Genomic DNA, 23,868 nt, shown 5'->3' with positions numbered 1-23,868 from the left:
ACAGTAGGTATGTGGTTCTTTTCTGCATACGATTCCTCTTTTCGACGCCAAAACCGACCACTTGTGTGCATGGCCAAAGAGCTTTATTTTCATGTGATTCAACAAATGTAAATGGCTGGAGTTTGCTAAACGGCACTGGCACTTGGATTGGAACCGGTGCTACTGTAAGATGGCATGAAAACCGAGCTCTTTTGGCCCAATATGTCCTTCAATCTCATAAAATATTTTGAAAAAGGATAGGTGCCGTTATCCTCGCCAGGTTAGTTATTGAAAGTTATTATAGAAAACAGGGATGTTCGTTTTAACCCCTAAATGTTTTGTATATATGTTTTTTTTTTTACTTAAACAAAATCTATTTTTCTGAGCAATTGTATTAGTTAGTATAAAATAATATATTTCCCAATTTTATTGAGCGTACAATATACTGTAGCTCAGTATTTGAATTATTTATTTTATACAGTAATTCTTGCTCATCTTTATCAAGGGTGTCATCTTTATCAAGGCTGTCAATGATTTCGGACCCACTGTAAATACCTACATACTAAAAAAATATATGTTTTTCAGGTCTACATGTTTGTATATAATTATTAGTTTGTTTGTGGTACTATAGTACTCTCGATCATTTTATTTTACTCTGAGATTCCTGTGCTTTTTGTGTAACACCCTGATAAACTCATTGTACTCCATACAGCAGTTTCAATCTGAATTGCTTACTCTCTTCTTGACTCCTCACTGGACACAGACGTCATTTCAACTTCTAGTTTTAATTTACTTTGGGTTGAGTTGTCAACTAATTTCAATTCAATGTGAAATCAACCAAAAAGTTCACCCTGTCATTGGATTTAGGTTAATAAAAGTTGGGTGAAAAAAAATCATAAGTTCTCTTACGTTGATTAATTATTGCAAGTACAATCAGTTTTCCATGTTGATTCAACGTCATCCCATATATATTTTTTGGTTTAAATGACATGGAAACAACTTTAATAAAAATCAGTTTTTGCCCAGTGGGTCTTGACTCTAGGCCCAGAGCTAAAGACAACAAGACAAGGCATAAACGCAATTTCTGGGATCTTCACCAGATACAAGCATTCCAGCTCCTATCTCCTAAGTGCTGTGTAAAACACATCCCGACCTCAAACCATTCCCTCAGTCACACAAACTCCAAGATAAATAGCTTTTTAATACTAAAACTTTGATTGATTCTGAAAGTTGTTTAAGTTAATTGCTCCAGCACAGCTGGAACCCCTTTCAAAATGTTTGAAACTATAGTCATCCGTAATCAAACCACTTATGGGTACAACCTCTTGACACATGCCATCCAAAGCAAACAGCAGAGGGGTGATATTAGATTAATCAGAGATGAATTTGCAGTATCTCTCTGAGGCGCGAGTGTGGTTCTCATAGCAGGACCCATGTTTGCTTTGAAATGGAATAAGAACCTTATGCACAGCAGGTTAGCACACCACTACCATGAGTCAAAACACCACATTTGGTGAGAGAGAAAGAACTTGGTTGGAAAAGGTGGGGGGAATGATTAATTGAGGCTTAAGGACTGTGTGGCAAGCTGTTCACAAGTGTCGGTTCCACTTTAATTGCTGTAACCATTTTGCTAACACAAAGACATATCTCCCGGAGTCCATCCTGCTATAACCCAACCACTCTTTCTGTTCTTTAGGTTGGTGGTTTGACGCTTGTGGCTTGTCCAACCTCAACGGCATTTACTACACCGTGGGCCACAACATCCGCAAGCTGAACGGCATAAAGTGGCATCACTTTCGGGGACCGAGTTATTCACTTAGTTCGACAGCCATGATGATCCGACCATCCGACTTCTAAGACCGGACAGTCATTTGGAGAGGGGAAGGGCTGTGAATGGGAAAGGGACAGTCATTTGGAGAGGGGAAGGGCTGTGAATGGGAAAGGGACAGTCATTTGGAGAGGGGAAGGGCTGTGAATGAGAAAGGGACAGTCCGGACAGTCATTTGGAGAGGGGAATGGCTGTGAATGGGAAAGGGACAGTCATTTGGAGAGGGGAAGGGCTGTGAATGGGAAAGGGACAGTCATTTGGAGAGGGGAAGGGCTGTGAATGGGAAAGGGACAGTCATTTGGAGAGGGGAAAGGCTGTGAATGGGAAAGGGACAGTCATTTGGAGAGGGGAAGGGCTATGAATGGGAAAGGGACATACATTTCTTTGCCTCATTGTCTCCAGGACAAAGGCAGGTGTAAATTTAAGTTTTTAATAGCAAACAATCAATCAGTCACTGGATGACTGGGTGTCATTTAGTACATGCGAAAACATTGGGAGTCAGCAGAAGAGACCAGACTGATAGTCTTCGTCACTTGGCACCTTTATGCAGTGTAGATCTGGCCTCAGCTCTTTTTAATATATACTATAAGGTGCCAGATTCTCAGTCCTCTGATGTCTTGCTTTACCACAATGTGCTAGTGATGTCAAAAATACACATCTACACAGCTCCCTCACACCCTCAGTGTTTATTCCAGAACATTCTGAAGCTGTCATCATCAAGACAACATCAAATTAATATATAGGAATGTCACATATCCATGAGCCAAGAGGACTATTTTAAATTAACCACAGATAAAGACACCAAGACAAAGAAATGGAAGACATTTTGGCCAGAATGTGCCAGAATATTTTATGATTGACAAGATGTGATATGGACAGGCCTGTGAGGCCTGCTTATGAAATATTTCAACGTTCCTACTTTTTTTTTGCAAAATTGTATTTACGTACTGTAAATGTGAGCTAAACTTTGACATAATTGTTTTGCATAACTGGATTGTATGTTTAAATTTTGGGTTCATTGCTCTGCCATTTCGTGTGAATCTGTTAATATTTCTCTAAGCTTGTTTTTTCTATTAAGGATATCTCTACATTCCTTTTATATGTACTTTTCTCTATATGCGCATTCTGACCTTGAATTTATGCATGAGTATAGAATGCTATTCACCCACTATTAGTTTGGGGTGGAGATGAAATAAATGAAGGTGTGGCGGAGGTGTGTCTACAGATACTCTGTATTCTGGCCTTGACTTAATTCCCTAATAATTCAACCACATTTATGCGTGAGGAAACCATTAATAAAGTTTAGCGACCCTACCAGTTCCAAGTGGGAAAAGCATCTACCATATTTTCAGATAGAAATAACACCGTTCTCCATGCACTGTAAATTACAACTTGAGCTATTGATACGAGCTAAAAGACATAGTAGTCTAATTAAATCGTTATGGAGCTGTCACGCCCTGACCTTGGTTATCTTTGTTTTCTTTATTATTTTGGTTAGGTCAGGGTGTGACGAGGGTGGTATGTGTGTTTTGTCTTGTCTAGGTTTTTTTGTATTCTATGGGGTTTTGGTATGTCTAGGTATATGTAGGTCTATGGTGGACTTGGCCGGGCTAGAATGGGCATCCAGCCAGGAAGGAGGGTGCCGGCTTAGCGCTCCTGGTCTCCAGTATACCTCCTTGGACCAGGAAATCCTGCGCCGGCTCTGCGTACTGTGTCTCTGGTGAGTCTGCACAGCCCAGTGCGTCCTGTGCCAGCGCCCTGCATCTGCAGGGCGAAAATAAACATCCAGCCAGGACGGGTTGTGTCAGCTCTACACTCCAGACCTCCAGTGCGCCTCAAAAGTCCAGTACGTCCTGTGCCTGCTCCCCGCACTCACCCTGAGGTGTGTGTCACCAGCCCAGTACCACCAGTACCGGTACCAATCATCAGACCTCCAATGCACCTCCAGGGTCCAGTACGCCCTGTTCCTGCTCCTCGCACTCGCCCTGAGGTGCGTGTCCCCAGCCCAGTACCACCAGTGCCGGCACCCTGCGCCTCGGCAGTACAGAGCGTCCTGCGACAGTACCCAGTCCAGAACGTCCGGCGACAGTACTCAGTCCAGAGCGTCCGGCGACAGTACCCAGTCCGGAGCGTCCGGTGACAGTACCCAGTCCGGAGCGTCCGGCGACAGTACCCAGTCCAGAACGTCCGGCGACAGTACTCAGTCCAGAGCGTCCGGCGACAGTACCCAGTCCGGAGCGTCCGGCGACAGTACCCAGTCCGGAGCGTCCGGCGACAGTACACAGTCCGGAACCTCCAACTACGGGCCACAGTCCAGAACCTCCAACGACGGGCCACAGTCCGGAACCTCCAACGACGGTCCCCAGCCCGGGGTCTCAAGCGACGGTCGCCAGTCCGGGGTCTCCAGCGACGGTCTCCAGTCCAGAATATCTGCCAATGATCCACGCAGCGAGGGTCCCCAACCCGAGGCCTACGGTGAGGATCCGCAGTCCAAAGCCCCCGACAATGATCCACGGGTCAAGAGCGGACTCAGGGTAAAGAAAGGGGGCGGCATCCAGAATCAGAGCTGCCACCGAGGTTAGATGCCCACCCAGACCCTCCCATATAGGTTTAGGTTTGCGGCCGGGAGTCCGCACCTTTGGGGGGGGGGGGGGGTACTGTCACTCCCTGACCTTAGTTATCTTTGTTTTCTTTTTGTTTTCTTTCTTTATTAGGGATAGGTGGCTATGGGTGTGACGAGGGTGGTATGTGTGCTTTCGTCTTGTCTAGGGTTTTTTGTATTCTATGGGGTTTTGGTATGTCTAGGTATATGTAGGTCTATGGTGGCCTGAATTGGTTCCCAATCAGAGACAGCTGTTTATCATTGTCTGATTGGGGATCCTATTTAGGTTGCCATTTTCCATTTTGGTTTTGTGGGTTATTGTCTATGTGTAGTTGCATGTCAGCACTAGTTGTTTATAGCTTTACGTTTGTTTTGTTAGTTTGTTTAAGTGTTCTTCATTAAATAAAAGAAGAATGTATTCCAATCACGCTGCGACTTGGTCTCCTAGTTATGACGAACGTGACAGGAGTAGCGAGCAGCGAGCAGACCAGTTTGAACCAGAGGCATGGCCGTCATCACACAGTTCCATGGTTAGTGCAGGTAATAGACAAGGGTATAACCTACACTATTCTCCCTATTATAATTCTATAATATACACTAATCTTCCAACATTACCATAGGTGGAAAAACTGAATGTGGCAATTTTAAGAATGAATTATTTTGTGCGTAAAGGCTCTCCAAACCTGTTTTTTATGATTCGTAAATACTTTCCTAAAAGTAAATAATCTACAACATCATCATATTTTTAAATATACCAATTGGTGCTGAAACCGAGATGGATACTGTAAACTTTAATTAAACGCTCAGTCTCAAATCAGTCGCCTATCCCTTTTAATAGCCGGGCAATGTCACACATTTCATCAAATAAACGGCTGTTTCAAATAGACGCTGTGTAACGATTTTCTTCTTCCTCTGACGAGGAGTATGAAATATCGGACCAATGCACAGCGTGGTAAGTGTCCATAATATATTTATTAACCTGAACACAGAATACAAAAGAACAAGAGAAATAAATGAAAACCGAAACAGTTCTGTATGGAAAACAGACACAGAAAACAACTACCCACAACCCATAGTGGGAAAACAGGCTGCCTAAGTATGGTTCTCAATCAGAGACAACGAATGACAGCTGCCTCTGATTGGGAACCATACCAGGCCAAAACCAGAAATACAAAACATAGAATGCCCACCCCAACTCGCGCCCTGACCAAACTAAAATAGAGACATTAAAAAAGGAACTAAGGTCAGGACGTGACATTGGGTATTTAGGAATTGTTTATTAGGTTACCATGACTATTTTAAGGTCTCTCCAGAGATGTTCAATCGGGTTCAAGTCCGGGCTTTGGCTGGACCACTCAAGGACATTCAGAGACTTGTCCCGAAGCCAATCCTGCATTGTCTTGGATATGTGTTTAGGGTCGTTGTCCTGTTGGAAGATGAACCTTCACCCCAGTCTGAGGTCCTGAGCACTCTGGAGCAGGTTTTCATCAAGGATCTCTTCATCTTTCTCTCAATCCTGTTTAGTCTCCCAGACCGTTCCGCTGAAAAATATCCCAACAGCATGATGCTGCCACCCCAATACTTCACCGTAGGGATGGTGCCAGGTTTCCTTCAGACGTGACGCTTGGCATTCAGGCCAAAGAGTTCAATCTTGGTTTAATCAGACTAGAGAATCTTGTTTCTCATGTTCTGAGAGTCTTCAGTTGCCTTTGGGAAACTACAAGCCTGCTGTCATGTGCCTTTTACTGAGGAGTTGCTTCCGTCTGCCCACTCTAGCATAAAGGCCTGATTGGTGGAGTGCTACAGAGATCGTTGTCCTTCTGGAAGGTTCTCACATCTCCACAGAGGAACTCCGGAGTTCTGTCAGAGTGACCATCAGGTTCTTGGTCACCTCCCTGACCAAGGCCCTTCTTCCCCGATTGCTCAGTTTGGCTGGGTGGCCAGCTCTAGGAAGAGTCTTGGTGGTTCCAAACTTTTTCCATTTAAGAATGGTGGAGGTCACTGTGTTCTTGGGGACCTTCAATGCTGCATACATTTTTTGGTACCCTTCTCCAGATCTGTGCCTTGATACAATCCTGTCTCGGAGCTCTACAGACTATTCCTTCGACCTCATGGCTTGGTTTTTGCTCTGACATGGACTGTCAACTGTGGGACCTTATATAGCCTTTCAAAATAATGTCCAATCAATTGAATTTATCACAAGTGGAGTCCAATCAAGTTGTAGAAACTTCTCAAGGGTTATCAATGCAAATAGGATGCACCGGAGTTCAATTTCGTATCTCATAGCAAAGGGTCTGAATACCTATGTAAAATAAGGTATTTCTGTTTTTTGCAAACTTTTCTTAAACTGTTTTCGCTTTGTTTTTATGGGGTATTGTGTGCAGATTGAGGAGGGGTAAAATTAATTTCATACATTTTAGAATACGGCTGTAACATAACAAAATGTGGAAAAGGTCAAGGTGTCTGAATCAAAATAAAAGTGTCACAGTGTGTAAATGATAACATATTAGTGCAGGAAATGAAGAAACTGATTAAAATGCTGAAAGTGAATGCTGGAATTAAACAATAAACTATGCAAATGATCAAAAGCTGTGTACATTAAAGAAATAGATACCTGGCTCAAATAGAAGCATGTCTCTAACAAGGGCCTGTTGTGTTCAGGGATTAATGGAAGTTTTATGGTATATTTAGATGGTTTTCTTTCATTAATCCCTAATATTCTGAACCCATTCTCTCGATATACAGTATTCTAGTGAGTCTGTCGACAAAATTCTAACTAAAAGGTACACCATATTTAAAGGAGCACTGTGGAGAAATCGCTCCACCATTTCCTGGTTGCAAAAACTCTAATATTTAGCCTAATTTCAGTTTATTGACAAAACAAGTTTCAAGTTTTATTGTCACATGCACAAGACCAGTGAAATGCCTTGCAAACTCAAAACCCAACAATGCAATAATCAATAACAATTAAATACTAGAAGAAAAAAAAAGAAATAAGAATATGAAATACACAATATAAATAATTAAGTAAACATACTATATACAGGAAATCCAATCCATACCATAGTTACATGATGTTGGAGGGATGGAGGTAGATATGTATAGGGGTAAGGGGACTAGGCAACAGGATATAAGATAAACAGAGTAGCAGCAGCTTGCATGTGAGTGGGTGTGTGGAGTCAGTATAAATGTATGTGCATATTATGTGTGAGTGAGCAAATGATGGATTGAGTGTTTGTGTGTGTTGTGTAAGGCACTGTGAGTCTGCATAGAGACAAATATTGAAATGAAAGGTCAATAAATGTACAAGGTCAACTCAGATAGTCCGTATAGCTATTTTGTTAGCTATTTAGCAGTCGTATTGCTTGGGGATCGAAGCTGTTCAAGAGCCTGTTGGTGTCAGCCTTGATGCACCTGTACCTCTTGCCATGCGGAAGCAGAGAAAGTCTATGGCTTGGGTGGTTTGACAATTTTCAGGGCCTTCTTTTCACACCACCTGATATAGAGGTCCTAGCTCGGCCCCAGTGATGTACTGGGCTGTCCACACAACCCGCTTGTGCTATTGCCATACCAAGCAGTGATGCAGCCAGTCAATATGTTCTCAATGGTACAGCTGTAGAACCTTTTCAGGATTTGAGGGCCCATGCCAAACTTTTTCAACCTCCTGAGGGGGAAGTGTGTGTGTGTGTGTGTTTGGACCATTTTAAGTCTTTATGGATTTGGACACCGAGGAACTGTCTACCTGCTCCACTGCCGCCCCATCGATGTGGATGGGGACGTGCTCACCTCACCCACTTTTCCTGTAGTACACGATCAGCTCCTTGGTCTTGCTGACATTGAGCGAGAGGTTGTTGCTCCGGCATCACACTGCCAAGTCACTGACCTCCTCCCTGTAGGCTGACTCATCATCGCCGGTGATCAGGCCTAGCACTGCCGTGTCGTCAGGGAACTTGATAATGGTGTTGGAGTTGTGCGTGGTCACACAGTCATGGATGAACAGGGAATACAGGAGGGGACTAAGCACACATCCCAGTGGGACAGGGTCAGCGTGGCGGAGGTGATGTTGCCTACCCTCACCACCTGAGGTCGGCCCATCAGGAATTCCAGGATCCAGTTGCAGAGGGAGGTGTTCAGACCTAAAGTCCTAAGCTCGGTGACAAGCAAATATAGTGTAGAGAATCATTGTACCATTTAAACTGCTGTGAAATATATCTTCCATAACCAAAAATATTGTATTTTCAGCTGTATGCAGATGGTGTACAAAACTGAAATTAACTTCAGAATGGGAAGCATAGAAATAGGGCACATAGAATAGATATACCGCTTCTTAGACTTGCTTTCAATGAAAATGACAGATCTAGATAACACATTTCTATGTTAACTTGGCCGGGTCACCCAAAAAGTTGCATATAGTAGTTTTAAAGGGATGACTTAAGATACATGTATTGAAAAACCTATTGACTGAAAAGTCCACAAGAAAATATTTTGGCCTGTAAGTTTGAGGGTTTTCAGTGGTTGAATGAAATGTTTTCAGAGCACGGAAGGTAGCCACATCTGCAGAGCGCGTTATGCGACTGAATTAGGTAAGTCTGAATACCAAATACTGAGAAGTGAGTATGAAAGGAGTGTGTAGGAAAGGTGTAAAAGTCTGAATTGGCCCCTAAGTGAATTATTCCAACTTAACTTTTGAGGTGATGCACTTTATGAGTACTTAGTATCTGATACAGTAAAAGGCCAAAGCTTTGTTTTACAACTAGGGTGAGGTACATTTTCGCATTGAGTTACAGTTGAAACACATTACTTTCTTGCAGGGAGTGTCTATGTTGTGCCAGTTTTTCCATATTTTGTGCAACATTAATTAGCCCCATAACTCTTCAACTCTTAAAACCATTACGGCTAGAATCTCGTTACCGGGATTGATTTGACAACATTCGGTAAATTGCAGAGTGAGAAATTCAAAAATACAAAATTCGTAATATTAAAACACTCATGAAGATACAAGTGTCTTACATCATTTAAAAGCTTAACCTCTTGTTAATACAGCCGCTTTGTCAGATTTCAAAAAGGCTTTACGGCGAAAGCACACCATGCGATTATCTGAGGACAGATGCATCACAAAAGTCAGAAATAGCGATAAAATAAATTGCTTACCTTTTGAAGATCTTAATCTTTTTGCAATCCCAAAGGTCACAGTTACACAATGAATGGTTGTTTTGTTTGATAAAGTCCTTTATTTCCTAAAAATTTCTGTTTATTTGTTGCGTTTGATTCAGAAATACACCTGTTCCAACTCGCCCAACATGCCTACAAAGGATCTAATAAGTTACCTGTAAACTTGGTCCAAACATTTCAAACAACGTTTCTAATCCAACCTCAGGTACCATAATATGTAAATAATCAATCAAATTTAAGACTTAATAAACTGTTTTCAATACCGGAGAAAAACAACGAGGAACGCATTCTCATTCACACGCACCAAAACACTGGAGTCCACCTGAATGACACTTAGAAAGAATACGAATACTTCCTCATTAAAAATAAAAAAACATTGAACAATTTCTAAAGACTGTTAAAGCCATAGGAACTGGAAGCCATAGACACTGCAATCTGGGTCCTAATAATTAGCCTTTCCCATAGAAAAGCATTGGAAAATCCAATGACCTCAACAACAAAAATTCCTGGATGGATTGTCATCGGGATTTCCCCTGCTAAATTAGTTATGTTATACTCACAGATATTATTTGAACGGTTTTAGAAACTTTAGAGTGTTTTCTATCCAATACTACCATGCATATGCATATCCTAGCTTCGGGTCCTGAGTAGCAGGCAGTTTACTTTGGGCACATCAGTCATCCAAACTTCCGAATACTGCCCCCTAGCCTTAAGAAGTTTTAATTGCAGTGTGACCGTGAGGCAGCCCTTGCATTATTTTAATGTAACATTTGACAGCCATGTTATCACTTTTGTATTGTTAATATTGTCATTGATTTGAATTAAAAGCAAAAACATAAATGTGAACTCATGTTCATGCCAGCTGTACTAATGTATGGAACTTAATTACTAGGCCTCTTACGCCATTGTGCTGATGTAGATGCCATTGTGCTAAGTGCACATGATAGATCTTTATTTGAACTGTGACATTTGAACCCGTCAACAATATGTCATATAATTGAGAATTATGTCATGGTTGATTGCAAAGAGCTCAGCAGGGTTGTAAAGAAATGTAATGTATTCCATTTGTTCGCCAACACAAACAGAAGCATATGAAACATTCCCTGTTGAAAGCACAGTTAAGACCCAAAACTCTCCCTAACACACACATTATACACATTATCACACATTATCTGCAGCTATAAAATGTTTACTTGTAACATCTCAGTCAAATATTGATATCGCTTTTAAATTGGAAAATAAGTGTTTCTATGCTCTGTTGCGGTGAAGATGACTGCCTTTGCTCGTAAAAACAGTATTATGACATTGAATTTTTGCTTTTTTACTTGTGTGTTATAACTCTAAAAACATAAGCATCATTCAATTTTGATTTTCATTTATATTTTGTAAGTCAAGATCAATTGCAATAGTCATCAGTGATTAACATCTTGATTGACACTAAAGGGCTTTGTTATCATTGAAACACGGAAAATGCATCTTATCGATGATTGCAATTGCATGTTGGCAGAGCCTTTATTTCACGGATCCCGTCATCTTCTCGCTCAGAGCTTGAACAATACCAAGTCTCTCTACGTGTAAATGGAGGAGATATCATCCATGTGGAAGTACTTACGCTCCATTGATTGTATCTATCCAACCCAAACATAGAAAATTAAACCCAGAACCCCACATAGAAATAATAAACTAGACTAAAACCCCTAGTCACACCCTGACCTACTCTACCATAGAAAATACAGGCTTTCTATGGTCAGGACGTGACACCAGTATAACAGCAAAGTAGCTGCATTTGCATTCATTTAAGCTGTTTTCTAGTGACATTTATTTGGATACATAAATAACAAGGAGCTAATGAGGTGTGATTTTGCCTGGCAAAGAAAATGTTCTCACTCGTCTGTTGTCCAGAGGAGCTTGCCAGCGACACAGCTACAGTAAAACAATGACTTCAAACGGAAGCTGGAAAGACTATAAATTAGCTGCTAAAAATTATGCCAGCTGATTCATGATTTCGACTGGCTGAGAAACACTGCCTGCTTGTCTGTCTTGTCCCAAATTGTTCATATGGGACAGCGGGAGATCGAATTTGAATACTGAAACAATGTTGCAAATGTCGGAGAGACAGAGCAAGGGATACACAAATCTCCGCTGTTGAAAATTAATTAATGCTTTTAGTTTATAAATTGACTGGCCGGGCTGATGAGACAGTGGATTGCGCAGTCAGATGGAACAGAGTAAATAGGCATTTTAACGTCATAGATTTAGCTGGTGGTAACTTGTGGAATGACAAGCAAAAGTACTCTTTACATTTTGAATGCTTAGTAGGACAGGAAAATTATCTAATTCACGCACTTATCAAGAGAACATCCCTGGTCATCCCTACTGCCTCTGATCTGGAAGAGTCACTAAACACAAATGCTTAATTTGCAAATTTTGAGTGTTGAACTGTGTCCATGGCTATCCGTAAACTTAAAAAACAAGAAAATCGTGTTGTCTGGTTTGCTTAATACAATACATTTTAAATTATTTATACTTTTACGTTTGATACTTAAGTACATTTAAAACCAAATACTTTTAGAATTTTACTCAAGTAGCATTTTACTCAAGTTAAAGTGAAAGTCACTTTTACTTAAGTTTTTTTCTTTTAAAGTATCTTTACTTTTACTCAAGCATGAAAATTGGGTACTTTTTCCACAACTGCAGGCTGCTGATGCTGAGTGAGTGAGTGGTGACTGGGAAGGAGCTTCATACAGTCATTGAAATAGAAGGGCGGGCTGGAGGGGTGTGTGTGTCTGTTGCCTCAGAGAGGCTTTTCTGCTGCAGCAGGTAGCTCAGCTCAGTCACATCAGTGAGAGGAGAGCAGCAGGCGCACAAATAATGGCAAGTGATGTGAGATTCAACAATGAACAGAAGCACTAGCTAGCTAACTACATACTTCTCCCTCAAAATTCTTATTTTCTTTGTATCCTGACCGCCCCCAGTCCTACCGATCATTATAGCCGCCCCCAGTCCTACCGATCATTATTATCTGTGTATGTAGCAACACGCAGAGATGAGGACAGAGGAACAAACCGATTTAACACGCTAGTTTACTGGCTATACACGATTCTATTGTCAGTATGCCAGGTAAATGGGGAAAATATGGGCCAAAATATTGCAAAGACTGGGAAAGAGAATGGGATATAATGGATTAAGAGCATCCCAGGAGATGACAGAAAAGCTTACTGTAGGTATTGTAAATCGGAAATGTGAAATATATGTATCATGCACAAACGGAGAAACACAAGAGAAATGATGCCCCATTTTCTAATGCAAGAACATTGTTTGACACAGGAACTACATTTGTAAGTGAGAATAACACAGTTATACCAAATAGTTTTTTTTATAACTCAACCGAGATAGACCACAGCCTGTCGTTTCCAATGGGAACAAATTAGTCATAGTGGGCAGAACAAGCAAGGAGGTGGGCAGAGCCAAGCACAAGGTCCTAGTAGTGTGTTCTAGGTGTGCATCTGCATATTTCCGTTAGGGAACGCCTATAGGGAACGCCTACTCTGTGATGTGAGCGTGTACAATAACTCAATTCGTGTCACGTCCTGACCATAGAAAGCCTTTATATTCTATGGTAGAGTAGGTTAGGGCGTGACTAGGGGTTTAGTCTAGTTTATATTTTCTATGTGGGGTTCTAGTTTGTTTTTTCTATGTTGGTGTTTTGGTATGATCCCCAATTAGAGGCAGCTGGCTATCATTGTCTCTAATTGGGGATCATACTTAAGTAGCATTTTTTCCACCTGTGAGTTATGGGATATTGTTTTGAGTTATTGCACGTTAACATTCTCTGTAGTCACGGTTCATTGTTAGTTCATTTGTTTATTCGTTTTTTTGTCTTTGCTAAGTTTCACTTCTTTAATAAATATGTGGAACTCAACATAACCCTTGGTCCGTTTCTACGAACGAACGTGACAATTTGCCTTTGAGCACCTTCTAAACAATGACATTTAAAAAAAACTTTTGCAAAGGGTAAAGTATCCTCAAATGAGTCCACTCTGTTTTTAACATATTCTAGTTTTGGAAACAGAAAACTGTATTGAGATCAAATGTTTCATCGATAAGAACATTTTCAGAATATCAGACAAAATCCCTCCTTCCATCTTCTCCCACTGCCCGCCAGTGGGATTCCTCTCACTATCATATTGGCTTCACATTTATACAGTGCATTCGGAAAGTATTCAGACCCATTGACTTTTTCCACATTTTGTTACAATACAGCCTTATTCTAAAATGGATTCAATTTTTTTTTGCCCTTATCAACCTACACACAATACCCCATAATCACAAAGCAAAAACATAAGTATTCAGACCCTTTACTCAGTTCTTTGTTGAAGCAGCTTTGGCAGTGATTACAGCCTCAGCTCTTTTTGGGTATGACGCTACAACACTTGTATTTGGGGAGTTTCCCCCATTCTTCTCTGCAGATCCTCTCAAACTCTGTCAGGTTGATGGGGCGTGTCGCTACACAGCTATTTTCAGGTCCTCCAGAGATGTTCGATCGGGTTCAAGCCCGGGCTCTGGCTGGGCCACTCTAGGACATTCAGAGACTTGCCCTGAAGCCACTTCTGCATTGTCTTGGCTGTGTGCTTAGAGTCGTTGTCCTGTTGGAAGGTGAACCTTCACCCCAGTCTGAGGTCCTGAGCACTCTGGAGCAGGTTTTCATCAAAGATTTGGTATTTGATATTTTATTAAGATCCCCATTAGCTGTTGCAAAAGTAGAGAATAATACATAACACAGAACATAATTAGACAAGAACAACTCAAGGACAGTACTACAAAACCAACTACATACATATCTCTGTACTTTGATCCATTCATCTTCCCCCTTGCAGCTGAAAAACATCCCCGCAGCGTGATGCTGCCACCACCCTGCTTCAACTTAGGAATGGTGCAAGGTTTCCTTCAGATGTGAAATCAAATCAAATTTTATTTCTCACATACACATGGTTAGCAGATGTTAATGCAAGTGTAGTGAAATGCTTGTGCTTCTAGGTTCCGACCATGCAGTAATATCTAACTTCTTATGGCTTGGGGGCAGTATTTCGACATCTGGATGAGAAGCGTGCCCAAAGTAAACTGCCTGTTACTAGGATATGCATATAATTTGAATATTTGGATAGAAAACACTCCAAAGTTTCCAAAACTGTTAAAATAATGTATGTGAGTATAACAGAACTGATATGGCAGGCGAAAACCTGAGGCAATCCATCCAGGAAGTAGGATTTTTTTTATTTGGGTATTTTCAATTGAATACCTATAGAGTTCCTATGGCTTCCACTAGATGTCAACAGTCTTTAGACACTGTTTCAGGCTTGTTTTCTGAAAAATGAAGAAGAATGAGACCTTCTGTCAGTGGACTGAGGAAGAATGCAGAGCTGGTTTGATCGCGCGACCGATTGCGCGCACTTTGTTGGTTTTCCTTTCTATTGAATACGCTATTGTCTGGTTGAAATATTATCGATTATTTAGACAATTGACAACCTGCGGATTAATTATAAACATTGTTTGACATGTTTTGACAAACTTTACCGGTACTTATTAGGATGTATTTGTCTGCATGTTTTGATTGCCTTTGAGCATGTGGATTACTGAGTTTTTGGGATATAAAGAGGGACTTTATCGAACAAAACAAACATTTATTGTGTAGCTGGGTCTCTTGTGACTGCAACCATATGAAGATCTTCAGAGGTAAGTGATTAATTTTATCGCTATTTCTGACTTTTGTAATTCCTTTACTATGTTGTAAAATGTTCATATGCTTTTGTAAGCGGGACGCTGTCCTCAGATAATTGCAATGTATGCTTTCGCTGCCTTTTTGAAATCTGACAAAGCGTCTGGATTAACAAGAAGTTAATCTTTAAGCCGATGTATAACACTTGTATTTTTTTTGAATGATTATTATGACTATTTCTGTATTTTGAATTTGGGGCTCTGCAATTTCACCGGATGTTGTCGAGGTGGGTCGCTAGCGGAACGCCTGCGCCAGAAAGGCCAACAAGTAATCTAACAATTCCACAACTACTACCTTATACACACAAGTGTAAAGCAATGAATAAGAATATGTACATAAAATTTATGGATGAGCGATGGCCGAACAGCATAGGCAAGATGCAGTAGATGGTATAGAGTACAGTATTTTCATATGAGATGAGTAATGTAGGGTATGTAAACATTATGTAAAGTGGCATTGTTTAAAGTGGCTAGTGATGCATTTATTACATCCAATTTTTATTGATGAAGTGGCTAGAGATGAGTCAGTATGTTGGCAGCAGCAACTCAATGTTAGTGATGGCTGTTTAACAATCTGATGTTTATCAGTCTCTCGGTCCCCGCTTTGATGCACCTGTACTGACCTCGCCTTCTGGATGATAGCGGGGTGACCAGGCAGTGGCTCGGGTGATTGTTGTCCTTGATGATCTTTTTGGCCTTCCTGTGACATCGGGTGCTGTAGGTGTCCTGGAGGGCAGGTAGTTTGCCCCCGGTGATGCGTTGTGCAGACCTCACTACCCTCTGGAGAGCCTTACGTTTGTGGGCGGAGCAGTTACCGTACCAGGTGGTGATACAGCCTGACAGGATGCTCTCGATTGTGCATCTGTAAAAGTTTGTGAGTGTTTTCGGTGACAAGCCTAATTTCTTCAGCCTCCTGATGTTGAAGAGGCGCTGTTGCGCCTTCTTCACCACGCTGTCTGTGTGGGTGGACAATTTCAGTTTGTCCGTGATGTGTATGCCGAGGAACTTAAAACTTTCCACCTTCTCCACTACTGTCCCGTCGATGTGGAAAGGGGGCTGCTCCCTCTGCTGTTTCCTGAAGTCCACGATCATCTCCTTTGTTTTGTTGACATTGAGTGTGAGGTTATTTTCCTGACACCACACTCCGAGGGCCCTCACCTCATCTCTGTAGGCCGTCTCATCGTTGTTGGTAATCAAGCCTACCACTGTAGTGTCGTCTGCAAACTTGATGATTGAGTTGGAAACGTGCATGGCCACGCAGTAAAGGGTGAACAGGGAGTACAGGAGAGGGCTGAGAATGCACCCTTGTGTGGGCCCCAGTGTTGAGGATCAGCGGGGTGGAGATGTTGTTTCCTACCCTCACCACCTGGGGCGGCCCGTCAGGAAGTCCAGGACCCAGTTGCACAGGGCGGGGTCGAGACCCAGGGTCTCGAGCTTAATGACGAGTTTGGAGGGTACTATGGTGTTAAATGCTGAGCTGTAGTCGATGAACTGCATTCTTACATAGGTATTCCTCTGGTCCAGATGGGTTACGGCAGTGAGCGGTGTGATTGCGATTGCGTCGTCTGTGGACCTATTGGGGCGGTAAGCAAATTGGAGTGGGTCTAGGGTGTCAGGTAGGGTGGAGGTGATATGGTCCTTGACTAGTCTATTAAAGCACTTCATGATGACGGAAGTCATTTAACTCAGTTACCTTAGCTTTCTTGGGAACAGGAACAATGGTGGCCCTCTTGAAGCATGTGGGAACTGCAGACTGGGATAAGGATTGATTGAATATGTCCGTAAACACACCAGCCAGCTGGTCTGCGCATGCTCTGAGGACGCGGATAGGGATGCCGTCTGGGCCGGCAGCCTTGCGAGGGTTAACACGTTTAAATATTTTACTCACGTTGGCTGCAGTGAAGGGAAGCCCGCAGGTTTTGGTAGCGGGCCGTGTCAGTGGCACTGTATTGTCCTCAAAGTGAGCAAAGAAGATGTTTAGTCTGTCTGGGAGCAAGACTTTGTGGGCTGGTTTTCTTTTTGTAGTCTGTGATTGACTGTAGACCCTGCCACATACCTCTCGTGTCTGAGCCGTTGAATTGTGACCCTACTTTGTCTCTATACTGACGCTTAGTTTGTTTGATTGCCTTGCGGAGGGAAGAGCAACACTGTTTGTATTCGGTCATGTTTCCGGACGCCTTGTTCTGATTAAAAGCAGTGGTTCGCGCTTTAATTTTGCACGACTGCTGCCATCAATCCGTGGTTTCTGGTTGTGGAAGGTTTTAATAGTCGCTGTGGGTACAACATCACTTGTTTCTCGTTGTCTGAGTCCTTTTGGTGCCTTTTGGCAAACTCCAAGCGGGCTGTCATATGCCTTTTACTGAGGAGTGGCTTCCGTCTGGCCACTCTACCATATAGACCTGATTGGTGGAGTGCTGCAGATGGTTGTCCTTCTGGAAAGTTCTCCCATCTCCACAGAGGAATTCTGGAGCTCTGGCAGAGTTCTCCCTGACCAAGGCCCTTCTCCCCGTTCGCTCAGTTTGGCCGGGCGGCGAGCTCTAGGAAGAGTCTTTGTGGTTCCAAAATTATTTCATTTAAGAATGATGGAGGCCATTGTATTATTGGGGATCTTCAATGCTGCAGACATTTTTAAGTACCATTCCCCAGATCTGTACCTCGACACAAACCTGTCTCGGAGCTCTATAGGCAATTCCTTCGACCTCATAGCTTGGTTTTTGCACAGATATGCACTGTCAACTGTGTAACCTTATATAGACAGGTGTGTGCCTTTCTAAATCATGTCCAATGAACAGGTGGACTCCAATCAAGTTTGTAGATTAAAAATATTTTGAATAAGGCTTTAACGTGACAGTGAAATAAATATCTGCCTCATTGTTCTATCTGTGGTTAAACGATCAGAGTTACAGATGGCTGCACATACTGTATGTGATTCATTTCAGGAAACAAGGTGTATGTCGTGCGTCACTACTTCACAGGAAACCTATTTGAACGTAAACTTTTTTTTAAATCAAAATGCGTTATTTTGGGCAGAAATGCCTTCTGGAACATGTTAACTTTCATGTGCCTTAATAACAAACTTGTATGCCATCTGTACATACAAATAAAATTGTTAAAGTACGAGCCTAGTTGGTTTAGTTACAGAAAAAGCAAGGAACCTTCCCTTTAGTCATGATTGGCTGAGATAATGAAGGCACTGGAAATAACGAGAGAGCAACATGGACTCGGAGGTGTTCGCGGTGGTACTAAGGGAAGGGGTTATACTTCTTTGTCTTCCACCAAACTGCATCCATGTCCTGCAGCCACTGGACATGGCATACTTTGGCCTTTTAAAGGCTGAGTTCTCCAAGGTAGCTGGAGACCTCAGCCATTTTGTCCACTCCTACATGGTAAGCAAACTACCCGTATAAGTGTTGCAAGGACATGCACTACAGTGGGTATAGAAAGTCACCACCTCATTTCAAAATGTTCACCTTTTGTTGCTTTACAGCCTGGAATGAAAACCCATCAAATTGGACTTTGTCCAGCTTTATTTATACACAGTAACCCACAATATCCACACACTTTCTAGTATGCTTAAATTGAAGATATGGCAAATAAAGTGGCAATATTGTCAGCTATTATTCTCAGCAATTTTTCATCCAAGTTGTCAGATACCGCTGGCTTGTGATTGTTGATAGAGAACAATATTTTTTTCACCTCTTCCACACTCACGGAATTCAACATTTGGCAATATCAGTAGGTTTTGTAATGAATTCAATGATTCAATGAATGATGGGGCTGAGTTGACCTTTTTGTGGGAAAAAAAATAATTGAAGGTCCTCCAAAGCATTTTACTAACATTCTTTGTCATTTATCTTTGCTTCATAGTGTAGTTTCTTCTTCTTTTTATTCAGTTTAGTCACATGATTTCTCAATTTGCAGTACGTTTGCAGCCAGACTTATTACCATTGCTTTTCCTCATCCCCATAAACATTAACATTTTTCAATACCTCATCAATCCACGGGGATTTCACCGTTTTTACAGTCATTTTCTTAACCTCATATCTCGGTCACCCCAGCGTGAGTTTTTTATGCAATTTTTTTAAGGCACGCTGCCTGCTTTTATTTATAGGCTGTTTTTTAACTTGTCTATTTCAAATTATTTTCTTACAAGTTTTATTTTCTAAGAACAGTTTGAATTGAGGTGTGTTCTGCCTCATTAATTCACATAAAAGTAAGCCATTTGACTTTTGCGGACAATACATTTTTTGGCCATTACAAACTTTCCCAAACACTTCCCCATTGTTTCCGCAGATCAAGTATGCAGACATTTGCGCATCTCCAGTTAGAACAGGACCTGCACAAAGTTTTTCACATTTTCCGGGCTGGTGCCCACTTCCACTTCATTGTTGTTTTCATTACTACATGATAATAACTTTGGACATGCATGAGGTTCAATCAAAGTAAGTGCCTTATTATGTTATAATTGTTTCTGTATGTCTTTATGTCGTTTCTACTGTAGCTCACTGTATGGTGCATAATATATTTGTCTGTATTCCTTATAACCGCGGACACGCAAGGTAACGTTACTAATTTCATAACCTTTATGGTGTTACACTCAATCGTGCTTATGTAGCTAGCTACATTCTTCTATTAGATCTGTAAAACAATGCTAACTGCATCAGAGAAGTATTAGCTTGTTGTCTTTTGAAGCTACCCTGTCCTTAGGACCATGGTTTGTTTTCATTTGGCCTGTTTAGCATAGCTCTGTTCTGCCCTGCCCCCTTGTGGAGCACAACAGTTACTGTTTCTTACTGTTATATAACTCATGTGTGATTTTGTCAATGAAAATTATTATTTTTATAGCAGTGTTATGTCACTTCTTTGTAATATTGTATTATTGTTATATCCTGATGTTTTATTCTACTGACTATTAATTACTCTTTATTCTGTACTTTCAGAAACCACAAACATTATTTGCCAATATCATAACTGGAGCTGGACATCTTTGGAGCTGAAGAATGAGGACAGTTTTTGTATGCTAACGTACACTCCTTAACAGTTGTACTGGATGAAAACACAGCAAGAAAAACACATAGGCCTATATGTATTTTATTGAAGCATTGGTTGAACAAAAACAACTTGTTTTACTAGAGGAAAAAAAACTGCAAGAAAAGACTGATAACTTATGAATATGTATAACCCATGTTTCATATTCCGTAATTGCTGCAGATGTGCTCAATAGTGCTTGGTCAGTTAGGATCACCACTTCATTTTAAGAATGTGAAATGTCAGAATAATAGTGGAGAGAATGATTTCAGCTTTTATTTATTTCATCACATTCCCAGTAAGTCATAAGTTTACATACACTCAATTAGTATTTGGTAGCATTGCCTTTAAATTGTTTAACTTGGGTCAAACGTTTCGGGTAGCCTTCCACAAGCTTCCCACAATAAGTTGGGTGAATTTTGGCCCATTCCTCTTGACAGAGGTGGTGTAACGGAGCCAGGTTTGTAGGCCTCCTTGCCCTCCTTACACCAGCTCTGAATTTTACAAACACTTCAAACTCAGTATGTGTCATGATGTTTTGATAAACGTGTAATTCTCTCTCGGACAAGGTGGGGTTTATCAATATATTCACCTCAACTTACTTAAAAAAATGTGAAATGCTAATTAGGAACAGAGAAGACCTCAGCAAGACTACAATTTCCTGCAGGAAGCTTCTGCCTTTCATCTCTAGCTGACAAATTTACCGTTCACCAGCGTGATTAAAGACCTTTGCCCAATCCCTGATGAATCCATGTGTTGTATTGAAATGAATTGAATAGTGTTGGAACTTCTTCCATCCCCTTTCTGTCTTAGCTAGCCACTGACTACACTTTAGCTAGTCAGTTAGCAGAGCAGTAGTTCAATTAAATGTTTTTCTTATCACTTCATGTCTACTTTGATATCTATTTCAGACTTTATGGCATTTTTCAAGGATGAGCATTAAAAGGGAGAAGACCACTATAAGTCTGGCCATGTGGAGAAGTGCAGCTATTGGGGCAATTCACCGGTTTGGTCAAGGCCAGCATGAGGTTTAAAGTTTGTTCTGTGTCGGTGAGTATAGCTATTAAGTTAAGTTTGAGCATCTTAGCAATACAATGGGATCTATACTGCTGTCAACATTCTACAGGGAAAGGGCCACTTAATCAATTATATAATCATGAACTAGATTACCCCAATTATTTTTTGAATTTTACCCCGTTTTCTCCCCAATTTTGTGGTATCCAATTGTTTAGTAGCTACTATCTTGTCTCATCGCTACAACTCCTGTACGGAGAGACGAAGGTTGAAAGTCATGCATCCTCCAATACACTAGCGCACACGCCTGAACTCCTTGGCCTGAGTGTCAAGTGTCTGGAGAAACCTGGGCAGCATCAGGCTATGGGGATGTTTTTCAGCGGCAGTGACTGGGAGACAAGTCAGGATCGAGGCAAAGATGAACGGAGCAAAGTACAGAGATCCTTGATGAAAACCTGCTCCAGAGCGCTCAGGACCTCAGACTGGGTCGAAGGTTCACCTACCAACAGGACAACGAACCTAAGCACACAGCCAAGACAACGCAGGGGTGCCTTCGGGACAAGTCTCTGAATGTCCTTGAGTGACCCAGCCAGAACCTGGACTTGAACCAAACTTCAAACTTCTCTGGAGAGACCTGAAACTAGTTGTGCAGCAACGCTCCCCATCCAACCTGACGGAGCTTGAGAGGATCTGCAGAGAAGAATGGGAGAAACTCCCCGAATACAGGTGTGCCAAGCTTGTAGAGTCATACCCAAGAAGACTCGAGGCTGTAGTCGCTGCCAAAGGTGCTTCCACAAAGTACTGAATAAAGGGTCTGAATACTTATGTGATAGTTCAGGTTTTATTTTGAATTAGCAAACATTTCTAAAACCCTGTTTTGCTTTATCATTAGGGAGTATTGTTTGTAGATTGAGTGGGAAAAAAACTATTTTCATTTTAGAATAAGGCTGTAATGTAACAAAATGTGGAAAAAGTCAAGGGGACTGAATACTTTCCGAAGGCACTGTACATGTAGGTGTGGGGTACAGAGATGAGGTAGTCATTCAAAAATCATATTACACAATATTGTTAGTCCCTACAACTTATTATGTAAATTGTTACCCACATTTTTACCCCTGAGCGTATTTAGGCTTGCCATAACAAAGGGGTTGAATACTAATTGACTCAAGACATTTCAGCTTTTCATTTTTAAATAATTAGTAAAAACATAATTCCACTTTGACATTTTATGGGGTATTGTGTATAAGCCAGTGACACAAAATCGCAATTTTATCCATTTTAAATTCAGGCTGTAACACAACAAAATGTGAAAATAATCAAGGTTTGTGAATACTTTCTGAAAGCACTAACAGCAACATTCACACGAAAAGACACAAATACTATACAAGATTTACAACAAACATTTCACAAGAATTTCATGTTATTTAAAAGTAATGAAAATTCTGCTTCAAGGGACACTATTAGGTACTAAACATAGTAACCATGAGGTTTAAGCAGGATGAACAAGTGCCCATATGTAACAGCCATCAACATTGTGCAAAAGCCATTCATGGTAACCTACACTCTTTAAAAAATGTACTCGCGAGAGGCAACATCTCTTTCAAACAGCAGCCACCAAAAGTAAAGTCGATATATAAACCAATCAGCATCACTCAAAGCTGGTTGGATCCACAATGTTTATTGCTTTGTTTCCACAGACTGCTAAGTAAACAAAATAGTGCCTTAACTTTGTCAAACGATGTCTCCAGAAATTTCACAAGGGCCGATTGATTGTACAGAGATTACTATCACTTCTCAATGGACAATGTTTTCTGTATTGTGGCGATAATCTCGAGTGCAAGATGAATCACGTTTTCTTCAATAAAGGGTACTCTATCAAATAGGGATGCACAATATATCGGTGAACATATCGGAATCCGCTGATATTAGCTAAAAATGGCAACATCGGTATCGGCCAATGTCTAGTTTAACAGTTTAACGCCCCGATGTACAAAACCGGTGTCAAAGCTGACGTGCATACCTATAGAACGTGGATACATGACGTAATAACATCACGTAAAATGTTGCACTTATACGTACAACAGCATTCCTAAACTAGCCCACAATGTCTGCAGTGTGGATTGAGCAGTCATTTGAAAGAGTAACAAAATTTCAGCGAGACAACTCAAAGGCGAAATCCATTACAGCCAAGATAATGGAATTCATTGCCCTTGACAATCAACTGTTCTCTGTCGTGGGTGATGTTGGCTTTCGCCGACTGGTCGAGCACCGGTACACACTACCAAGTGTGTTATTTTTTAGATGTTGCCCTACCGGAGTTACGCAGTAATAGCGTCACTGCTATTAGCTTCACGACATACATACTATGGAACGCCGTTTGGGTCTCTGCAAACAAGCAAACACCAGCCACGAACAATGTGTTTACAATACCATGTTGGTAATAAAGCATAATTTGTTCGACCGCAACTTC

The 23,868-nt window shown here is 41.3% G+C and overlaps 1 protein-coding gene and 1 long non-coding RNA gene across 2 annotated transcripts in view; both read left to right on the top strand.

The window, feature by feature from the left end:
• The window catches only part of angpt4 (angiopoietin 4), a 44,531-nt gene extending 42,145 nt beyond the window's left edge, over positions 1-2,386 (top strand). The window contains exon 9 of the mRNA XM_021568371.2: positions 1,676-2,386. Within this exon, the coding sequence (XP_021424046.1) occupies positions 1,676-1,836 (161 nt within the window). The 3' untranslated portion in view covers positions 1,837-2,386. The remainder of the gene's footprint in view (positions 1-1,675) is intronic.
• A 16,885-nt stretch (positions 2,387-19,271) lies between these two features.
• On the top strand, positions 19,272-21,128 carry LOC110493856. The gene is made up of 2 exons (XR_002469197.2): positions 19,272-19,798; positions 20,297-21,128. It is a non-coding gene; the product is annotated as an uncharacterized LOC110493856 (long non-coding RNA).
• Positions 21,129-23,868: the final 2,740 nt, after the last annotated feature.

This window comes from Oncorhynchus mykiss, chromosome 17, assembly GCF_013265735.2.
Source record: "Oncorhynchus mykiss isolate Arlee chromosome 17, USDA_OmykA_1.1, whole genome shotgun sequence".
Lineage (NCBI taxonomy): Eukaryota > Metazoa > Chordata > Actinopteri > Salmoniformes > Salmonidae > Oncorhynchus > Oncorhynchus mykiss.
Note: the sequence above shows the minus strand (reverse complement) of the source record. Positions and strands in the feature narration are given on the sequence as shown.